The 22,287-nt window shown below is 44.6% G+C and overlaps 1 protein-coding gene across 1 annotated transcript in view; it reads right to left on the reverse strand.

Moving 5' to 3' along the window:
* Xdh (xanthine dehydrogenase) overlaps positions 1-21,887 on the reverse strand; it is a 56,463-nt gene extending 34,576 nt beyond the window's left edge. Inside the window, exons 1-12 of the mRNA XM_042696775.1 lie at positions 21,768-21,887; positions 20,881-20,961; positions 17,784-17,841; positions 14,757-14,853; positions 13,384-13,492; positions 9,961-10,087; positions 9,115-9,176; positions 3,225-3,293; positions 2,825-2,911; positions 1,527-1,668; positions 1,339-1,431; positions 588-739 (exon numbers count right to left, since the gene is read on the reverse strand). Of these exons, the coding sequence (XP_042552709.1) occupies positions 588-739; positions 1,339-1,431; positions 1,527-1,668; positions 2,825-2,911; positions 3,225-3,293; positions 9,115-9,176; positions 9,961-10,087; positions 13,384-13,492; positions 14,757-14,853; positions 17,784-17,841; positions 20,881-20,922 (1,038 nt within the window). The 5' untranslated portion in view covers positions 20,923-20,961; positions 21,768-21,887. The remainder of the gene's footprint in view (positions 1-587; positions 740-1,338; positions 1,432-1,526; positions 1,669-2,824; positions 2,912-3,224; positions 3,294-9,114; positions 9,177-9,960; positions 10,088-13,383; positions 13,493-14,756; positions 14,854-17,783; positions 17,842-20,880; positions 20,962-21,767) is intronic.
* Between the last annotated feature and the right edge of the window lie 400 nt (positions 21,888-22,287).

The raw sequence follows: 22,287 nt of genomic DNA on the forward strand, positions 1-22,287 counted from the left end.
CACCTCCCCAAATCATAAATGTTGTGGACCCCGAATGGACTAGTGTATGTGAACACAATTATTTGCAAACTAGGAATTTCCGCGCTACTCGAAGGCCCACGGAACAGCTGACAGGTGAAACTCCTCCCTCCTCTCCAGGGTAGGGAGGTGGGGAGACCCTGCTCTGGGTTCCCCACCCCCACGCCACCCCGCAAAGTCTGAAAGGATCCTGCCCAATTCATTTGTGGCTTCTCTCTGATGCAGTTCTCATTTACCTGCTGATGGCCTCAGTCAAAGGTACAGACTGTGCTTCTTAGGGTGTCCTGTAGACCCCTCCCACACCCACACTTCATCAGACGTGCCCAAACCTTCTTCTTCTTAAAAACTTGATCTCTGGGGTGTACCACTCCAGAACCTACCAAGTCAGAATCCCTGTGCGTGGGGCTCAGGCGCTGCATTTTAACAAGCACCTCGGAAAAGTCTAAGCACTAACATGTGGGGCCTACTGGACAAAAGCAAGTGGGAGCCTCTAGCTGAAAGCCCCTGCCCGCTCAAGGAAAGTCCATGCCTGGCCTGCGGGCCTCGCCTGCCGCTGACCAGGAACTCACCGCCACGGACTTGACCTGCTTGCCAGCAAACCAGCGCAGCTGCTCCAGGACTCCTCTGAACACCTCGGTTTTATAGACCGGAAGCTGAGCAACTACATCAACCAGGACCTTTTCCATAGAGCTCAGAGAGCAAGCGGCTCCAAAGGTAATACCTGGAAACACATCCTTGGAGTAATAGCCACCCCTCATCCCCAGCTCCTGTGAGACCCGACCAAGGCGGGGCTGTATTACAGCCTTACAGGAAATTAGGACCCAAACTAATGCCCCAAAGTTGATAAACAAGGCCTGAAACCTCCATCTCTGGACTCTAGAATCAACATGTGAGCCTTTAAACTAGTGATTCTCCACTCAGAAGTCTGGATCTCTGGTGGCAAAGTCTTCACATTTGATAAAAAATAAAAAACACCCAAGCACACTACACACCCTTCCCCCTGCACCTCTCAGCTCAGCCCCAGTGAGCAATTCTAATACATTGTCAAGCAGGAGAACAACTATTGAGTACAGCCTTTCCCCTGCTAGCACCCAACCATGCCAACCTAATAGAGGGAAGATAATGCGGACCATCCTTACTTGGCTCCCCTTCTCCCCATGTCAGGCTGGCTCTAGGGGAAATAGGAGGCAGCCAGAGCCATAGACAAAGCTACCTGGCACTCCTACACACACACACACACACACACACACACACACACACACACACACTGAGACCTGGCCCAGCATCATGGCCCACTGTGGCCTCAGGAGAACCCCTTACCCTCTGGGCCATGCTCCACTGAATTCAGCTCAGGGATCCAGGCTGGGCAGACAATCAGAGGAAACAGTGCATTCTTAAACTTCATCTCAATGCCTTAGAGAAACGAGAAGCCTGGAGTTACAGATCTGAGTGTTCCCCACAATTCATGCAGGATCCGTGACATCCTCACAATCACAGGCAGGCCTTACCGATCTCTGTGTTCCCCACCACCAGTTTGGCATCAGGATGCTGAGCTTTGAGGTCCAGCAGCTCTTGCAGGGTTGAAGCTTGGATCCAGGTGACACGCTCCCCCTCAAAACGCAGCTGCTTCCGAGGAGTGTCTTTTAGCCTCTGGGAAACATAGTTTACTTATGGCACCGTCTCCTTCTTGCTACCACCATTATTTCCCTTGAGGTCTGCAATGGGCTAGGCGCCTCTACTGACTCATTGAGTACTGAGTCAGAAGAAGATCCTTACACGCTGGAGCGGAGTGAGGACTGCATGTACTAAGGAATTCAGTTGAGTACCTCTTCCCACTTCGTCTTGAGAATGCCTTAGGGGAGGAGGCATTCAGAGCCTCAGTTTTACAGGTGAAAAAGCAACTTGAAGATGAAGGAGATTATGGAAACCGCTGAAGGTCATGCACCTTGAGAAGACCCAAACTGACCTGGCTGAAAGCCCAGATTCCTTGCAGGGCCCTTTAGGGGCTATACCGGACAGGTGCGGGAAGGGCCGGAGGTCTAGGGGATAGGTACAATGGCAAAGGAGAGCTGACTCTGGTGTACCTGAGGCGATACTGGCTGGAGAAAGAAATCCCTCAAATGAAACTAATAGTGTCTTCAAGGTTTTCCCATCCAGAGAAAGATTTGCTTGGGGACAGCTGCAATCTGTTCTCTCTGGCCTGTTGAACATCTAAGGCAATCTTCATGGGTCTACATCCTTATGAAATATGCAGCTGATAAACTCTGGGAGTGGCTTGCTTCTTTCCCTTGTCATAAATATTGGAATGAAGGTAAGAAAGCTGTTGTGACAAGAAGTCCTTAAGGCAGAGTTGCGAGCCAGGGACCATGTCCTCTAACTATAGCTTTGTTTGCTTACTTGTTTGTTTGTTTTAAATAAATAGGCTGCATATAGGGAAGAAAATAGGTGGCTTGGTGGACACACATTAGATAAAGCCAAGAGGTCAACATAAGGTTAGAGAGCATGTGCTATTGATTTGTAGTGCTCTAGGAAGACTTAGTCCCTTTCCTTGTAGGGCTTAGAGTCTAGGAATATAGGAATACAGACATCAAATTAGAAACTGTAGTGTGAGACAGTAGGAAGAGGTGTGGGATGCTACAGAGGCATAAACTAAAAGGTACAGAGGCATGAACTAAAAGGAAGACGTAATTAGGCTAAATCCTAAAAGATAAGAAGGTTCAAAGTTTGCTGTGGGTATGAAAAATCAAGCAGGTCTTAGAGGCCCATGGCACAATGACCCGGTTAGACTTCTCCAAGCATCACCTACCAACAGCTCTGGGGGGAAGATGGGTTCCTGGGTGGGATCCAGGGGTGTGAAGTCCTCTGGTTTGAACAACGATGGTGTGAGAGTATCCTGTAGGGAAAGAGAATAGGGAAGTTGTGCAGTCTCAGCTCTTCTCAGGTGGACTGATCCAGCCCTTTACTAGGTAAACTCTAACCCTGGAAGGCTGGTGGAGGGCAGGCAGCTCCTGGGAGGCAGGAAGAGGAAGGTCCTACCAAGGGATTCATGGCCAATGAGTACCTTTAGCATGCTCATCATCTGACCATCACCACCTCTCATCATGATTCTATCCTCTTGCCACCATTGCCAGGGACATGGGGAGAGTGTAGTGACTCCTCTGCATCTGAGATCCCCCAAGCCTCCCAGGGAAGCAAGACTCTTTTACCATGTGGTCTTTCTTCTGGTTCATGCAGCAATTTGGATTGTTTCTACTTCCTCCACAGCAGCCACCATCCTAGAAATAGGAGGAACAGATCTGCAAGAGGATACTTTATAGTTTTCACAGATTCTAAGAAGTCCTGATTATGAATAACTAGGGAACCCCAGCTCTGACACCTACCCCAGCATCCACAGGTGGAAATGACACCTCTGCCCCAACCCGCACGCCTCTATGCAGAGTGGAGGCCTCCGCTGTGTTTTCTATTGCTCAGCTAAGGCAGATTAAAGAGCTCGGCGATGAACACATAGGGACAAGTGGGAAATTTATTTTCAAGAAACTCTCCATGAAAGTTAGCTCCTGCTTTATTAAATTCTATTTTTATGCTCATTTTCCTTCTCTGGTGCTGCTTCCTTAGGCAGCCCCTAGAAGAGACATTCTCCTTGGTTCCCTCATGACACAGATGTGCTAGTGCTAACTCAGCCAGGCTCTGTGGGATTCGACTTCCAGCCTGATGTGTCTGTGGGGTGCTGCTAAGGATATCCAAGGCCCGTGCTGGTCCCAGGGATATGCCCAGACATTTTGGTCAATAGTCTCAAACTACTTAGTGCAGCCTTCTTTCCAGAAAGTGAAACCATCTCCACTCCTTACTGTGAGCCTGTTCTGGAGGAAAGTTAGATTCCCCCATCACCTATGGGAAAGGCCCTGGCTAAGGGACCGCTTTGGGATGCCATTGCCCAAGCTCAATTAGAGCACAAAGTGACTGCCTCCCACTATTGAGGCCTCGTGCGTGAGGAAGGGGTACACGCACCTGGCACATAGGCCTCAGAAAGGCAGGGGTTGCAGCAGACATTCTAAAATGTGAGACACGGGAGTGGTGGAAATTCACAGGGACTTTTCTGGGGTAGCCAATTCTTGAAGGAACAGTCTGTGAGCTGTCTGTCCCCCCCAGGAGACAATTTCCAGCCTGGCAATCTCCAAGGATGTATCACACAATTCCCTATATTCCCATCCCTGTCCCCATCCTCTCTCCACCCCCAACCCTGACACCTCCTCAGTCCTGGGCCTTGAACTCTGGGCCTGGGTGCTTTCCCTAAGTCCCCTTTTGCTCAAGGCTAGCACTCCCACTTGATCCACAGCACCACTTCCAGCTTTTTCTAAGATTAATTGGAAATAAGAGTCTCACAGCCTTTCCTACCTGGGCTGGCTTCAAACCATGATCCTCAGATCTCAGCCTCCTGAGTAGCTAGGATTGCAGGCGTGAGCCACCAGTGCCCAGCTTCTCCTAGCTTTTCTCAAGATAGTTCTCAGAGTTTTTGAAGGCTAAAATATACGGCCTTTGAGAACTTACAAGCATGGCCAAGCATAAAAGAAACATTTTCCCTGACCTCACCCTCCTTCCCTTTGGCTCTGTGTGCTGAGCCCTCCTGCATTACAGGCTGGCCACTGGATGTCAGACCTATTCTGTCTGTTCCAGAACTCCTCTCCTGCTCCTGGCTCTTTCCCCCTCCCCTCCAAATTCAGAATGGAAGAACGGTCCCTTAATATCTCTTTTCATCCTTCTCGGGAGAGTGATGCAGGACAATTCTCTCAAGCCTATAGAAAGAGGGGCTTGCATAACAGGTCAAGGACATATTTTATACAGGTACATTTTGCTGATATGTCGGCACACTACCACCCAGATCCTGTCCTTATTGCCTTGTCAGTGTGTTTATGATCTAAATTATTGTGATATACAATAACATGACACCACCCCCAAGTTCTGCTAAACTGGATAAGGATGATATTTCCTGTCCCAATCCTCCTGATATTCCCACTTTATGAAGTCAGTGAAGATTTCTAGACTTGCACCTATTTTTTTTAATAAACCAAGGTTTTTTTCAGAGTGATTTTAGGTTCAAAGCCAAATTGTAAGGTACAAAGAATGGCTCTGTAAACCCCTCCACCCCCCCCCCCGCCTATACACACATACCAATAAGCTCTCTCAATATCAACATCTGCAGGAGAATGGTCTATTTGTTATGATAGATGAACCTATATCATCATTAATACATCATTAGCACTCAAAGTCAGAGTTTACATCAGAGCTCTATGCACTGTGAGGTTTGACAAATGTACATGCATCTTATCATACAATATGTCCACATTTACGATTGGTTCCATCCACCTAGCAAAATACATTTAACTTTTCTTCCATGTCATGGCTTGATAGCTTCTTCCTTCCTTTATTCCTTCTCTCCTCCTTCTGCTACTCCTCTTTTTCTTCCTCTTCCTTTCTCTCCTCTTCCTTTCCTCCTCCCTCCTCTTCTTCTCCTTCTCTCCCTCTTTCCCTTTTCTCTCCCTTCCTTTTTGGCTATACAAGGGCTTAAACTCAGAGTCTCAAGCTTATACCAATATCATACTCTTCACTTAAGCCACACCTCCAGCCCATTTTTATTTAGTTGGTTTTGTTTTCCAAGCAATTTATATACTTTTGCCTGGATCTACCCTTGGACCAAGTCCTTCCTAACTTTGTCTCCTGAGTAGCTAGATTAAAGGCATTACTTAGTTAGACAGTCCTTACTTAGTTTTGAGATAGGATCTCACTAATTTTGTCAGAGATAGCCTCTATTTATTCCTATCTCTTCCTGTGTAGCTGGGTAACAGGCACACATCTATATTCTTGATCATTTATTACTTTTCAGAGCAGAATAATATTCTGTTTTCTGAATTTCCACTGCTTCTTTGTCCATTCAGTTCACCTACATAATTTAAAGGACATCTCAATTGTTTCTAAGTTTTGACAATAAAGCTGCCACAAACATTTCTGTTCAGGTTTTTATGAGATGTCAGTTTTCAACAGCTTTGGTAAACATCACAGAGGAAAACTAATAAATCATATAGTAAGAGTGTGTTTCATTTTGTAAGAAACTGCCCAGCTATTTTCCAAAGTGCCTATACATTCTTCTTTGCTACCAAAAATGAGAGTTCCTGTTTCTCCATACCCTCCCCAACACTGGTGGGGTTAGTGTTTTGGAACTGGCAATTCTAATAGGCATGTGGTGGTATTTAGTTACTTGCAACTCCCTGGTGGCATATGAGGTTCAAGTCTCAATGCTAACACTTCATCCACTTGTCTTTATGGCTGAAGGGTCTGTTCATGTCTTTTTCCCATTTGTAATTGGGTCATTCCTCTTCTTGTTGTTGAGCTTTACGATTTCTTTGTATATGTTGAGAATGTCCTTATGTGGAGATGTGTCCTTTGCAAATGCTTTCCCCCAATCTATGACTTGTCTTTTCATTCTGTTGATATTTGCTTTTGCAAAGAATATTTCATTTATAGTGGAGCCCAGCTTATCAAAACTTTTCTTTCGTGGATCATGCCTATGGTGCTATATCTAAACATTCTTTGCCACACCCAAAGTCATCTAGATTTGCTCTATGCCATCTATAAGTAGTTTAATGATTTGGTGTTTTTCATTTACGTTTATAGTCTGAGAGAATTTCCAGCCCATGTCTAGATTCATCATTTTGCATGTGAATGCCTGGATGTCAACACCATTTTATAAAAAGGTTATCTTTGCCCCAATGCACTGTCTTTGTTCCTTTGTCACAGGTAAGGGAGCTGTATTAATGAGAGCCTATTTATGATGATACTCTATTCTGTTTCATTGGTCTATTTTTTTCTTTCACCAATGCCATGATGTCTTGATAATGGTAGCTTTGCAATAAGCCTTTGAGTCTGGATAGTGTCAGTTCTCCACGTTTGTGGTCCTTCAGAATTGTGTTGGTTATTCTGGGGTTTTTTTCTCTCTCCATACCAACTTTATAGTCAAGTTGTCAATATCTACAAAATAATGTCCTGGGATTTTTTATTAGAATTGTATGAAGCAAAAGTCATGTGTGGGTTTATTTATTTAGGTAGTTCAGATTGGCCTTCAACTCATAATTCACCACCTCTGCCTCCCGTACTGTTGGATGACAAGTGTACTGTCACTAACTTTCAATTTATATGTGACTTTATATTCAAAGTCAGTTTCATTTAGACATCATCACTGAGTCTTATGTTTTGATCCACTCTGGTAATATCTACCTTTAATTTTTACTCCAGAGTTGGGGATTGAACTCAGGGACTCAGACAGCAATGGCTTATACCTCCCAGTCTTATCCATATTGAGTATCCAGTAGTTTATCAATTACTGTTCAAGGGTTCTTGTTCTAGTACTAGTTCATGCAGACATTTCTGCTCATGTTTCTGCTGAAGTCAATTATGACTCTATTCTTGTCTGTCTCTTGTTTGAGGAGCAAAAGTCAATCCTATCTCTTTACTTCTCTGATGATTCGAAGAGTTGCTAGTTTTCAGTTTGGTTAGCTTTTTACTTGTTAGGATGGAATGAAAACTTCTAAATTTCTTATACACCAGAGAGCTTTCTTTGTGCCTATTTGTATGGTTCTTTCCAGTGTGTGCTGTATACAGGAAAACTAAAAACTCCAAGTATGTTGAAACCATGGGGAAAGCCAGAGTCAATAGGCTCTCCATAAAGATGTCATAGGCTTCAGTGAGGAATATGAAAACACTGCTCCCACCCCCCGCATTCTGTGCCCTGCACACACAACTCTTAGCCAAATGTGAATTGAGGCAAGTTCTGTCTGCTGAACTATAGAATCAGGAACCACCATTTCAATGTGGTTCTAACTCAGACCTCAGAAAGGAGTGCCATTATCCATTACACTCAAATGCCCTTGTCTTGTGAAGCAATCTGAGGCCTGGTTGGATGGAATGTCTCTGAGTAGGCTCCTATGATGCAGACAAGATCCACAACCCCTGATTCTCAGGGAAACTGAGCAATTCATAAATATCATGTGATTCATTAGGGAAGAACTATGTCAACGTTGTAATTTATAGCTCCAGCTATTAAATGTCTAAGATAGGCCAAGCATTGTGCAAAGAGCTTTGCAAGAAGTGCTTAACACGGTAAAGCAGGTATTATTATAATCCCTTTTAAAAACAAGGAAATTGACCTGAGTTGTGCATCAATTAAGTAATAGAAAAGGATTTAAACCAAGGTCATAAGACCCTGAATCTATGTTTTCCATTATTTCTATTTAACTGTGCACCTCCGAATTCATCATCACAACATTCTGCAGGATGTCATGTTCTGTATCCTTACAAAGCCCCATCTCCACCTCTAGCCACTCCTTCTTCGATTATGTGAGCACAACATTCCTTTCCATGTTGTGTTAACCCTAAAGGTTAAGTGAGAAGAACTGGTGTCTGTAACTCACCACTGGGCCCAGCACCAAACCAGAATGCAAAGGTTTGACTGGAATCTCAGGTAAAAGCCGAGGCAAGGAAGCCAAGAAAAGACATGCCAGCCCTCTGCCCTGCCTGGCTGATGGCAGGTGTGCATTGTGATTGGAGAATCAATGCCCACACACCTGGCTGTGGTTTCTCACTTGGAGTTACATGAACACTGCAGAGGGTCACAAAATGTCTTGAGGTCTAATTATCAGCTTCATAAACCCAGCAGAGTGCCAACCATGGAAAGCAGCCAGGAGGGAGAAGAAGGAGGGGCACAAGTCTGAAGCAAGCCAGGCTGTTGTTAAATGCTGTGCCTGTGCCATACTGAGCCTGCCAGTCCTCCAGGGAAAGCAGCCAAGCCAGAAGTCACTAGAGGACTCTGAACCCAGATAGTGTGCCTCTTCCAGGAAGAAAGACTCCAGGCCTTCACTAACAGGGAAAGCCGTGCTCTGAATTAGAACAACACAGTCTTCTGCCCAGGGGGGGAGACTCTACTAAACATGTTGAGTCATCTTTCTTCTTTGTATAGCAGAGTCCCCTTGGCACCCTCCCTAACTATGCACTCTGGGGGCCACTGCTTTAGGAATCAGACTACTGAGCTCCCCAGGCCCCACTTACCTGAGCGAAGGTGCGGAAGCCCTGGAGGATGGGTCTGTAGCCCGTGCAGCGGCACAGGTTTCCTGTGGAGCAAGGAAAAGGCCACTGTGTCACTGCCAGCCCTCAGGGGCAGAGAGACTTGTATGCACCAGCTTAGCTCAGTGATTACTACTCTGGTTTGACATTCTGTTTCCTCCCCTAAAAGACCCTCTTGTTCTTCTTAGTTCTGATCTCAAAAATACCCTTTATAGCTTCCTGCAGGAAGTCTCCCTAGAACGCCCAGACTGAGACCCTCCTGGTACCCCAAGCCTGGTCAGAGCCTCATGAGTGAGCTTACAAACTACATGATAAACCCACGTACCCCTGGGAAGGGAGGAATTGTGTCTTTCATTCTGTCCCTTGTACAGTGCCTGATCCAGGACAGGACTCAGAATGACTGGTTGAATAAATGGTTGCCTGAAATGCTGGATGGATGGGGAATCTTCTGGATTTGATGCCAAGGAGCAGTTACATGGTCCAGGCTCCTCAGCCCACTCACAAAAGGCCAAAGAGGAAGCCAATCACTGTCGTGGTTCTGACTCTCTCCCTCCCAAGGGTCAGTGCGTTGGGGGATCCTGTTCTGGTGGAAGCTGAGGACAGGCAGCCATATGACTTTCCCATGGGTTGTTTCTCAAATGAGGTCCCATGTCCAAGATATCCCAGATACAGGGGAAAGGCAGGAAGACTCCCCAGAAAGCACAGGACTCTGGATCAGTCAGCTCTCCTCTGGAGGATGGTACCTTCACTCCTAGCCAGTTCCTGCCTATCACTCTACCGTGCTCTGTCCAGGGCCCAGTCCACCTCCTTGGCTGTGCCTGAAGCCTGTACCTTGGAAGGCATTCTCGATCTCCTCCATGGTGGGTTCAGGCTGGTTCCGGAGCAGTGTGTACATGCTCATGACGATGCCAGGGGTGCAAAACCCACACTGGGAGCCATGGCTTTTGGCAATTCTCTCCTAGAAGGGACAGATGACTGTGTTGGCAAAAACCTCTCTGGTATCCTGGGGGACTTGCCAGGGATGAGAGGCAGCCCATGTTGAGAGGCAGTGGAGGGGAACACCGTGGGTAGTAACACAAGTCTCCAACTCCCTCTGAGCCATAGGTTCCTCGTCTGCATGTTGGGGATCATCCTACTACTTCTAAAGACTTAATGAGATAACCCATGTAAAAGTCTTGATGTTGCACCTAATGTATGGTAGGCAGGCGGTCTGTGTCAGAAGGCCGGGAATCCTGATTATTCTGACCCAAGGGATTTAGGAATTTTAGCAAAGATCACAGCTGCAACTGGAAGACCAGTCACATTCCTTGGCAGTACCCTGCATTCCTAAAGGATTCCCAGAGCATTCTCTTAACAAACTGAGGTGCTTGTGCTCTTAAGTGAAAATAACCCCAATGCCCAGTGAGGGGCATGAGAGTTAGGAAATGTATAAAGTTGAATTGATTCACTACATCCATGTCACAGAATTTCCATTCATAAATGGATAAGGAGCTCTTCTCATCCACATGACCTTTGTTCTCTTTTCATTTTTCTTTTTCTTCTCCTGATCTCTTGAGAGTTTATCTTGGTACTTTTGCCAAGTAAAATTTCCAGAATTGTATACGCATACATTTATGTATATGCATTGATGTTTATGAACATAAAGATCTACAGACTGAGAATCTATGATAACCCGGACATGCAAAGGTAGTGGGAGTACAATAACAAAAAGAAGGTAGGAAGAGAGGCTCTAGTAGGGAAAATAATAGCAAGAACAAATAAGACAATTGCAGGTTGAATGTAGAGTTTGTTCAGGTTGAGTTACAGTGAATGTCAGCAAAATCAGAGAGGTCAGAAAAGGCCATTCTGAAAGGGGCCCTTGAAGCTGGATTTTATAACATGGTTTAGATCAACAAAGAGCTTATTTAAGAGGGTAAGAAGAGTAACCAGAAAGGCTCAGCACAGAACAGGCTTGCTTGCTAGAGTTGCTGAGAGGCTAGAGTAGGTGGAACTGCTGGAACTAGAGAACTTGGCTATGAAGCAACTCTTTACAAGTCAGGGCAAGGATCTAGAACTTTCTATATGTGACAGATTTCAGCAGGAAGTGATATGATCTAATTTGTGGTTTTTTAAAGAGTCTCTCTGGCTGCTAGGTGGGGATTTCAAGAAGCAAAAGTGAGAATAGGACATCAGTATACTGTAATAGACTGAGTAAAACAGAGTGATGCCCTGGACCGCATGGGAATAATGGAAACAGAGAGTGAAGGTGATGTAGGCTTGGTGATGCAGTAGACCTTATTTTCTGGGTAGATCAGGTGTGATATTAGAGAGAAAGACTCAGAAGTGACTACACTATTTTTAGCTTGAGCAATAGGTAGTTTTGTCATAGACTTGAGTGGAACAAGACTAAGGAAGGAAGAAGTTAGAAAACAACTGAGGTTTTGGTAAGATGAGACCTTTCTGTAGTGAAGCCAGGTAGGCACTGGAGATGCCTAACTTCTGAGAAGTCAAAGCTGAAGACACCTATATGGGTGTGTGATAGGTGGTGCTAAATTCACCTAGGCAGAATGTGAGGGTGGAGAGGAAAGGTTCCGAGGCCAGAGACCGGCACTGTAGCACTTAGGGGTTGAGGTGGAATCAGCACATGATATTGACTTGTAAGAAAGGGCAGGATCTCAGAAGCCAAAGAAAACAAATAATTGACAAACAGTAGGATCTAGCTCTGCAGCTTATTTAAGGTCTAAAAAATAAAAAAATAAAAAAAATTTTAAATATAAAAAAAAGATTTAAGGTCTGATTACTGTAAAGGGGAGAGAGATTTTCTTGAGGGGAACAATGAAAGGGAGAAAGAAAAGAAAGACATAATTGAGGGGTTGAATATGATCAAAATAGGTTGTATAAACATACATATGAAACTAGTATAATGAGACACACTAGAAACCATTTAAGGGGGAGAAGGGATTAAAAGCAATATGAATGGGATTAATTTGATCAAAATAATATGTATGCGTATGTAAATATCACAATATGAAATCCCATTGTGAAATTAATTTATGTCAATAAAAATTTAAAATTCCATTTATAATAGCATCAAAAAGAGTAAAATTCTTGGAAATAAATTTGACAAAGGCAGTGCAAAATTAAGACATGGAAAACTATAAACTTTTGGATAAAATTACAAATCTGGATGATGTCTTGATAAAAAGAGCAAAGGCCTATTCTATTGGGAAGGATGGGTTTTAGACCAATTATACTGACACGTTCTCTGTTTATTCATTCTTTCTTTCCCCTAGTCATTTCAAAAAAATGATAGGCACCTAACTAACTTTCTCATGCTTCCTGCAGGTTGGACAAGTTTAGTACTATCCCTTTTTCCTGCCTAAGAAGCAAAACAATAGCAAAATGTCACCTCCACCCTTTTCTGATCTCATAGACTAGTCCTGGATGTTTCTCAAGGAATAGAACTAACTTGTTCAACTGGAGGCCCCAGCTCCATAATGTCATGACAGGTGCCCAAGGAAGGAAGGACATGTCTTTTCAGATGGGCTTAACTCTAAAACTTCCTGAATATATGATCTCCCAAAGGGTCCTTATCATAGTTTCCCCCAAACAAAACAACAACCTTCCTTTCCCACTGTTTCCACCTGACCTAAGATCATCCAGATTGTTTCCACGAAACCTCCAAGACTATTGCCTACTCTCCTCCAAGTACTCCTGATTCTGATCCACGTTCATTCAGGTGGTCTGTTTCCATCAGGGAGACAAGCTTGATCAGGCACTCATAGGCCTGCATTCCCTTGTTTACCACTTGCCATTCCAAGGAGGGCAGAAGCCTAGAAATCCACCATTGTACTGTCTGTGGGCGAGAGGTGAGGGATGCAACTGAAAAGACCATTGGAGGAACCAAAATTAGATGAGTTTTTACCATAGGGCATAGAGAACCTGGAATCCAGAATGTGGGAAAGCTTAGCAGATTCAGAATCAAGGTGTGTGTTCCTCTTCTCCCACTTCTAGAGCATCTGGACTCCCTTGACCACCAGATTCACACAATGTAACATCACCCTAGCCATAGGGTGGGAAGAGGAGGGAGCTCTGGGCTTGGAGTTTTGAACCCTATCTCACAATACCCAGAGAAGATGGGGAGAAAGCCCTGACACATCTCCTGTGCTCAGGCAGTGAAACCTTGTCCAACAACCCAAGCAAGTCTCTAGCCTTGGCATGAATCTCCCTGCAAAAATGCCCTGACCTCAGGAGCACAGTGCCTTCTCTGCTCACCTGTACAGGATGCAGCCTGGTCTTGGTGCTCCCGATGCCTTCCACCGTCGTCACAGCAACATGATGCAAGGAACAGATGGGGGTCAGGCAGGCATTGGCAGAAAAGTGGCTAAAACCCCAGATTAAGGTCATCGCATTGTCCACTTGAGATATCAAAGTAGTTTAGGGCCTGGGGGGCTCAGAGAGGCTTCAGTCTATCTCTTTACTCTATGTTATCCCATTGATTCTTCTAGTGTCCTTGCCTTTCCTTTGAAGACTCTGAACAAGAGACAAGAGTAGCTCTCCCCAAACGAGGCTGAGTTCCTTTACAGTGCTATCGGGTTCAGTGCACCCTCGAAGTGCACTCAGTCCCAAAGCTGGAGCGAGAAGTTGGGGTCGCTTTTAGCCATTTTTTTTTTACTCAGCCCAGTCCTAGAGGCTATAGAGAAGAAAATTCTAGAAGGTTATATCCTTGAACCATGTCCCTTGCTCTGCAGGGTCTTTCCTTAGTGTCCCCAGGGTCAGATCCTCTGATCACCTTTGTCTCCCTGCATTTACCAAGCTCTATTCTCCCATCTCCTTGTGGAGAGAGGAGGGAAACATGAGACCCCCAAGCCCAAGAGCTAGAGCTTCCTCACCCTGCGGCCTGTGACTTCAGTGACCATCATTCACAGATGCAACCGGCATCACTGACTGTCACCCACGTGACTGTTCTTGGCTGAGGGCTGAGGAAGTAGAAGTGAATAGAATGAAATCTCTGACCTTTAAAAAGCTAGGAAATAGAAGGAAAATATCAATGCAGGAAACGAGAAGCAAGTGTCAAGATGCAATGTACAAGTCTGATGTCAAGTACTTCAATAAGACTATGCAAGGGGAGCACTATGAAGCCCACATAAACAAGGGGCCACTTAACCTAGTCTTGGGAGATGGAGGAGGACTTTCTTGTAGTGTAATTGGTAAAAGTTTGTGAGATGGAAAAGTTCTGGAGGAGAGGACATTCAAGACTTGGAAAACAATACGGCAATCAGGAATGAGTGCCTGGGACATTGTCTCAGCTTGAATGGAGAATTGCACACATAAGGGAAAAGAGAGAAGACTGGAGAAGAAAGTAGGAACATACCAGGCTCTACCCTGGGAGTCATGAAGAGCTAGTGAAGGGCTTTATAGGGTATGTTGTTATCCTAGAGTTTTAGAGAGTATCAATTCAGAAGCCATACCATACCAGCCAAGAGGTCATTCTACAAGGTTCTGTTCATGGTCTGAGCCAGCTCAGAAACACAGCTCACCCACTTTCATACAAATGTACACTAACACTCTCCGTCCTACATCCTACAGCTGACCCTACATCCAAGGCCCTTGCCTGGGCCACCAGTAAGCGAGTGCGTAAAGGATACACAATCTTCTTTTGGAAATGATCATACTTGGAGAGCATCACCGTGCACGCCCCGCAGCCCCCTTCTCCACAGCCAAGCTTCGTTCCACTCAGCCCCACTGGATGGCCACAAGTTAAGGAACAGGAACAAGGAAAAAGAGGCTGTGGGGTTCTGGGAATGCCTGGGCATAGCCCTGTGGGTCAATTCTCCCATTTGGCTCATGGCTCAGGCTCATACCCCAGGAGGACAGGAACAGAGCTTTCTCTGTCTCTATCTCTGTCTCTGTCTCTCTCCCTGTCTCTCTTCCTCTCTCTCTTTCTCCCTTTCTTTCTCTCCCTCTCTCTAGACCAAAGAGCAAGGGAATGGGGTACCATCCTATGAAGATTTCTCTTGGGGTTGTAGTCCACTAGGTGTGGTTTTCCTGGCAGGTAAACCACACATCTCCAAGTCCACAGGATTGAGTGAGTAGATACACATTGAAGTCACACGGGCAAGGTGATAATCTGTTCTGGGGCTCACTTAGTCCCAATTTTTCACCCTGAACCTAGCAAGCTGATAAAGCCCCAGAAACCAAAATTGGAGCTGAATTAAGGGCCTTGGAACATCTAACCCACAATATGTACAAGTGGAAATTAAAACATTTTTTGAGGTCAGGAAGCCATTTGGGGCCCAACTCTTAGATACATTGAGGAAAGATAATCCGTTACTCTGCTAACTAGTAGGTGATTCCAGGTAACAGGCCCCCTTCCCTGAGACACACGGGTTTTGTTGCTGGTTTTGTGCAGGCCTGCAAGCCTCCACTTCCCCCAGGCCTTTCCTGGAGATGCAGGGGACCAAGGTTATTCTCATCTGGCCACAGCCTTCACTTTTCAAGACAAAATCAACCATTATTAACGATAATACACTATCTTATAGTTGAGAAGCAGTTATATCCACGTATGCCTTTGTTCTTCATAGCATTTGATTAGTACATAACACAGCAGATACTATTTCTCCCACGGATTAAAAAGGGAAACAAAAGCTGCGAGCCTGAGGCTCATGCCTACAATCCTAGATACTTGGGAGGCTGAGATCTGAGGATCGTGGTTTAAAGCCAACCTGGGGAGAAAAGTCAATGGGACTCTTGTCTCCATTTAATCACCAAAAAGCCTGAAGTGGAGCTATGGTTCAAGTGGTAGAATACCAGTTGTGAGCAAAAAAGCTACAAGACAGTACCCGGGCTCTAAGTTCATGCCCTACTATTGGCACACACAAAAATCAAGACCCAAGATGTAACATGAACTACACAAATACTAACCTGTGTGTCAGGGCACCAACACAGTCACCTGACTCTAGATTTGGCATGTGTCCCACTCCTGTGCTGCCTCTTATTCTAAATTCATCATCAAGGAAGGCTGCCTATGTCCTAGGCTATCTTCTCCACTGGTCAGGACACATGCAGTTCTTTGCAGTTCAAACACCCAGAAGGTGCCTGCAGACAGACAGATGGCAGCAGAACCATCTATTCTTCCAACCTGAGCATCTTTCTAGCAGGCAAGGTGGAGTCAAGATTCGGATCTTATCTCTAACTCCTCCAAATAAACCCTTAGCACAGACTACAATAAAGAGTGAAGACTTTAATACCAACTTTCAGTTTCAGATTTCACTTGAGCTTTGGCCTTTGAAACAAGGGATTTCTTTGGTTTCTGGGCCTTAAAAACTAAAACTGAGTGCCAGGGATAGTGATATACACCTCTAATCCCGGCACTCAGGAGGTTGCAGCAGGAAAATTGGTTTTCTATGACAGTCTGGACAAAATAATGAGTTCCAGACTAGCTTAGGCTACAAAGAATCTCAAACAGAAAAAGCACAGAGCTGAAACTATTAGAAAACTCAAGCCGGTTTCAACAGCCTCTGGGAATTGTTCTTCCCAACATTCAGGTAGATGAGGTAGAAATGGAGACTCTTTCGGTCCCCCATTCTACCCAAGAGTCTTCTGTTGCAAGAGAGATGCGGGGTCATTGGCTCTGAGCCTCCAGTTGTCCAGGCCGACTGGTTGGAGGTAAGAGGCCAGGGTTAAGACCCAGCATTCAGGCTCACTTCTGCATCAAACAATTCTTCAAGTAGAACATTGGAGAAAGTCACAGCTATCCCTCAAGGAAAGGGATCCATTTCTTATGAGAGACATCAGAATAAGCTTAGTCTTGACAACAGACCTCTGGGAGTTTAAGCAGGATAAGAAGTCAAGTCATGGCTCTAGGCTTCAGTCTAGGCCCAGAATACACGGTGGCAGGCCAGTCCCTTCACACATGCAGACCTCATTTTCCCTGCTCTCTGCTGATGGGATGGATGTGTTCTCTCCTGTGGGACTGCCATGGGGATGAAGTGCAACCAGCTAAGCAAACCCCTGTGAACTCTGCCTGGGCATAGAAAGGGCTTATTAAGTATCAGCTCCTGGTATTAGTTCATTGATTTTGATCCAGAGTCTCAGAATACTCTGAGAGGATTCTGGGGACTTTACAGAAGCCTTCACTGTACCAAGAAGAACGGCACCCCAACACACTCAGAATCCCCTGCTTTTGATGACTCCCAGGACTGTCTTTGCTACGATGAACAGGGCCTCTAAACAATTCCCATGGAAGGCATCCTTTCCCAATGGACACTCCTTCCCTTGCTTTTCCACTCCTAGTAAGAGCTGGGGATGTTCCCTAGATATGACCCCTTACATATCCAGTAAATGATAGCTAAGGAAGAGCCCACACCTCCTATGGATGGGGTTGGGTGGTGACCATGAAGCCACTAAAGGTAATGAAGGGTTTTGTCAAGCGCTCGTCAGATCTTGGGATTGCTGGGCTCTTTGTTAGAGAAGATCTCAAAGACTACCATGAGCATTGGAGCTCAAGGACTGTCCAAGGTTACACAAGGTCACACCACTTCTGAATGTCACAGCTGCAGCTAACATACAAGTGTCCAGACTCGTGATCCAGTGCTGGCCACTAGGAAATGACTACAGCCAGGAAGATGAATCCCCCATTCTCATCCCTTGCTCTCACTCCAAAATCAGGATACACTTTCTCCTCAGGTAGACCAGAAGAGTTGTTTCTGGATCTGCATCTTTCTCTACCACCTATAAGGAAGAAAGAAAGAAAGACATCAAAGACATGTTTAACCATCCTTCTGCAATTGGTTTCACCCTACAAGGTCTCACCCAAGAATTGGTAGTACATGGAAGTACACTAAATAGACACTAAATAAATCGAGGCAAATGGGTCTTTTTCTTCTTAGTCCCATAAGAATGAACATATGAACCAAAGCTGAATTAGGTACATGCTCTTATTACACCCTTAAATCCTAAAGTTCTGCTTTGGTGTAGCAAGAAACATAGGTGTTATACCTACCATTCAGGCTGACCAAAGCAATAAGACCTTTTCCCTGTAAGTAATCATGTCTTCTCAGTGCTCACATTAATAGGCTCTTACTATGTACCAGATGCTGTGCTACAAAGTATTGCACTGAGAAGAGTCTCTCCTAGCATATCTAATACTTTACCTAATCATAATTCACCTGTCCGTCTGGCCCATAGGCTCCCAATGGCAAATGGCTCCCAAAGCCTGGCCTCAGAGATGGCATTCCTCCTGCCTTGAGTCTCTAAGGAACCTGGCAGATGTTGATCATGAAAGTAAGCTAAGTGAAAATCACTGTGAGCTCTGTCTAGCTACATTTTCTTCTTGTGGGGTCACTCCTTATGCCCTTCATTCTTCATTCTTGCCAGAATCCTCCATGAATCACAATCTCCACTACATAAGCTGACAGCTAAAAAAAAAAAAAAAAAGCTAGATTCCTCATTATCATTACAAGATAATAAAATCTTAGACAGTAGTTCCTTCCACACTAACCTGAAAGCAGAAGTCAGCAAGGCCCAACCACCCACGCGGCCCCATACGGGGTCAGCAATTTGTGTCTAGCCCACTGTAAGGGAGACAGACAAAAGTCTCAGCAATGGCTGGGAAGGTGGCTCAGTGGTAGAGCGCTTGCCTTGCATGCATGAGGCCCCAGCACCACATAAGCAAAAAGAAAAAAAGCCAGAAGTGGCGTTGTGGCTCAAGTGGTAGAGCTCTAGCTTTGAGCTGAAGAGCTGAGGGACAGTGCCCAGGCCCAGAGTTCAGGCCCCACAACCGGACCCCAAAAAAAAAAAAAAGTCTCAACAGAAGCAGAGGAGCAAAAGACTTCTGGTTAGGAGTAAGTCAACATGTTTCCACAGCCTCTTTAGGAACTTCTTTGCACAATATCTAAAACAAAACTTCTTTGTCTTTATTTGTCCAGAAATCCCTCACTGGGTGCTGTTTTTTAGCACTGTTTTCCTGTCATTACTCAGCATGGCCTCTCCCAGCAGTTCCTCTTTCCAGCATTTTCTCAAGAGCCCACATCTTTGTAAATAACAAATACAGCTATTCACCACCACAATCTGGCAGTAGACACTCCCAGAGATAATAGAGTTTTGAGGCCGGGCACTGGTAGCTCATGCTTATAATCCTACTACTCAGGAAGCTGAGATCTGAAAATCACAGTTCAGAGCCAGCCCAGACAGGAAAGTCCATGAGACTTCAATAAGCTACTCAGAAAAAGCCAGAAGTGGTGCTGTGGCTCAAGTGGTAGAGTGTTAGCCTTGAGCATAGACAGGGTCAGAGATAGAGCCTAGGCCCTACGTTCAAACCCCAGGACCAGCAAAATAATAATAATAATGATGATGATAATAATAATAATAATAAAGCTTTACGTCATGATATCTTCTAAGAATTTAAAATCACCTTTTCCTAAGTGCAAATAAAATCCAAGGATAAAGAATTTTTACCAGGTCAGTTTACCATCAAATGTTACTTACTAGGTCCAAAAAATAATACCAAGCCTAGACCAAAAGAAGAACATGAGCTTTTACTTTCACACATGAATTGATAGCTTGTATCCATAATAAAAACTTAAAGACACAGCTTTGGAAGTCACAGTTAGCTCACTGCTAAAACCACTTTAAAAAAATTCCAAGGAAGTTGTTTTTGTATATATATATATATATATATATGTACTAATTTCACAGGTATTTTTTACATTCTCTATGATGTAACTGCTGAATGAAGTCTTTTGCTCCTCTGCTTTTGTTCATTATTAAGACTTTTGCTGAATGCAAAAGTTAGGGGTAAATATCTTGCTGACCCCAATTTAGAAGTTTTGCCCTATCTCATGATGCCAGCCTGAAAAGAAGCATCTCAGAAAGATAGCACTGAACTCCAGGGTCCCCCAATGGCAATATTCACACTGAACCCAACAACCTTTGCAGCTCTGATGCTGAAAGGCTCCTAACATTCTCTTGCCAGTCACCCAACACATCCCAACAGCTCAAGTCTTAGGGATTCTAACAAGCACATTATTATTTCTTGAAATTTTCTTCAAAAACCACTCCATTTTATAACCCATGTCCATGTGGACAGTTAACAAGAAGCTGTTGTTACTCCTTGATGACCCTTTCCATTCTTAAATAGAGAGCCGATTTACCAGTGAATGCTGAGTGCAGGAAAAACAAGCAGAGCTGAAGAAAATGTAATGGTTTGTCTCTCTCTCTCTCTCTGCTTCTGCCTTAAAGTTACAAAAATGTTCACCCTTGCAATGCCCAGGGATTTGTGATACCTATACCACTTTCCCTACATCCCTGAGCACCAATGACATTCGCCTAAGTGGGTAAAATATCTGAAATGCATATATGTAGGACTAGAGAGGAGGGTCCTTTGTGGAAAACACAGTGGCTTGCCACAAGATGTCAGTATGTGTTCCTACACAGCAAAGCAGGACTAGCTGTTGCCCTTGTACACATAATACACCGCTCTGTAACCTTAGAGCTCATTGACAGTAATGGTAACATCCACACGTCCACTACTTCACAGGTGGTAATCAGCTCACTGGCACCTCTCTCCTTGCCTCCCACCCCCTTTTACTTGCTTGTACTATATCCCTGAGAAAGTCTCACCCCAGTTTTTACCGAAATGAAGCAATACCTCTGGAGTGAGAACAGTAAGAGGGAAGAAGCAGAGAGAACACTAAAACATACCTTTTCCAGAGGACACACAGCCCCTCCTTCCCAAGGAGTGGGGAACTCCAAGATCTTGTATCCACTTACCTTTTTGCCATTCACAAAGAAAATTAACTCATCTGCTGTCATTGTCACTGATGGAGTCCCTGAACCTCAGGCTCCTCACTCCTAAGAGACACTGGTTGTTATCACTGCTTTGCAACTTGAAAGAAACGCCTCCCAATAAAATGCAATGTGGTTGGCCAATAGGAGAGAACCAGCTCAGAGCTTTGGGGCACAGACAGTTCTTGGCAAAAGCAAGTGGTTTACATAATCCAGGAAAATGCAAATCGCACACAACAACTCACACTCTCTATACAATGAATCAAAGTGCACACAGATATTGCCAGGTGACAATATATCTTGGGCACTGCCATCATGGAACTTGCCTCACTCTCCCATTTGCTGCCAGTCAAAGAGGAAGAAGAACTTTGCCAGCCCCCACTGATGGGGCTGATTCACTTCCTCCCCATATACAACGGCCATTGTTCCTCAGTACCAGCATGCAAGATTTATTTTCTCACAACCTGGTGGAGTCATGCATGAGCTGAGTCACAGGTCTGGTTCAAATCTCAGTATCTGACTTCAGCACATTACCCACTGCCCCCAGAATTCCATTTTCATTACTGCAGAGGGGCAGAAGAATGACACTGAGCTCCAAAACCTGAAGAACCAATGCTCTCCTGAAAGTGCCTTTCAAATTTGCAAAGAACCAAACTACTTACAAATATTGCAAGTATTCTCAACCACACAACAAACATAAACGTGGTAGCAAACCACTTTTGAGATTGTTTCATTTCCCTCAGCAAAATGCCCTTGGAAAGTAATTCATCAGAATGTTTCAAATACCGAATTCTTTCCTAAAAAATACACACCTCACACCAAGGCTTCTGTCATATTACCACAAAGTTAAAAAACCTTCCCCAATCCAGTACCTATTAACTGATATAAACACAGGCAAAAGCACTGTCCACTCAAGCAACACCAATGGTCTCTCTCTAGTCTTGCACACTTCCAGCTCTTCCCACCAGCATTCACTTGGGTCTTCTTTCAAAGCCCAGTAGCAGCTCAAAGTCATTCAGCCAGCCTTTCTGCAGCAGAACACTTCCACTGCACCTCTGGCAGGCCATATTCAGGGAGGGAGGAAGCATTATGCAGATGTGTTAAGCTTAGAAGTGCAAAACCTTGGAGAAATTAAAGACTGCCTGGATGGCCATGCAGCCAATGCAGATAGATAGATAGATAGATAGATAGATAGATAGATAGATAAATAGATAGATAGATAGATAGATAGATAGATAGATAGATAGATAGATAGATAGATAGATATAGATAGATAGATAGATGATAGAAAGAAAAATAGATAGCTAGAGATATACTGATACATGTTGATATATAAACAAAGAGCCTCAATGTAAACAGGAGATGAACCTTCACTTGCAGGGTGATCAGCAT

This window comes from Dipodomys spectabilis, unplaced genomic scaffold (genome assembly GCF_019054845.1).
Source record: "Dipodomys spectabilis isolate Male_0828 unplaced genomic scaffold, ASM1905484v1 ptg000210l, whole genome shotgun sequence".
NCBI lineage: Eukaryota > Metazoa > Chordata > Mammalia > Rodentia > Heteromyidae > Dipodomys > Dipodomys spectabilis.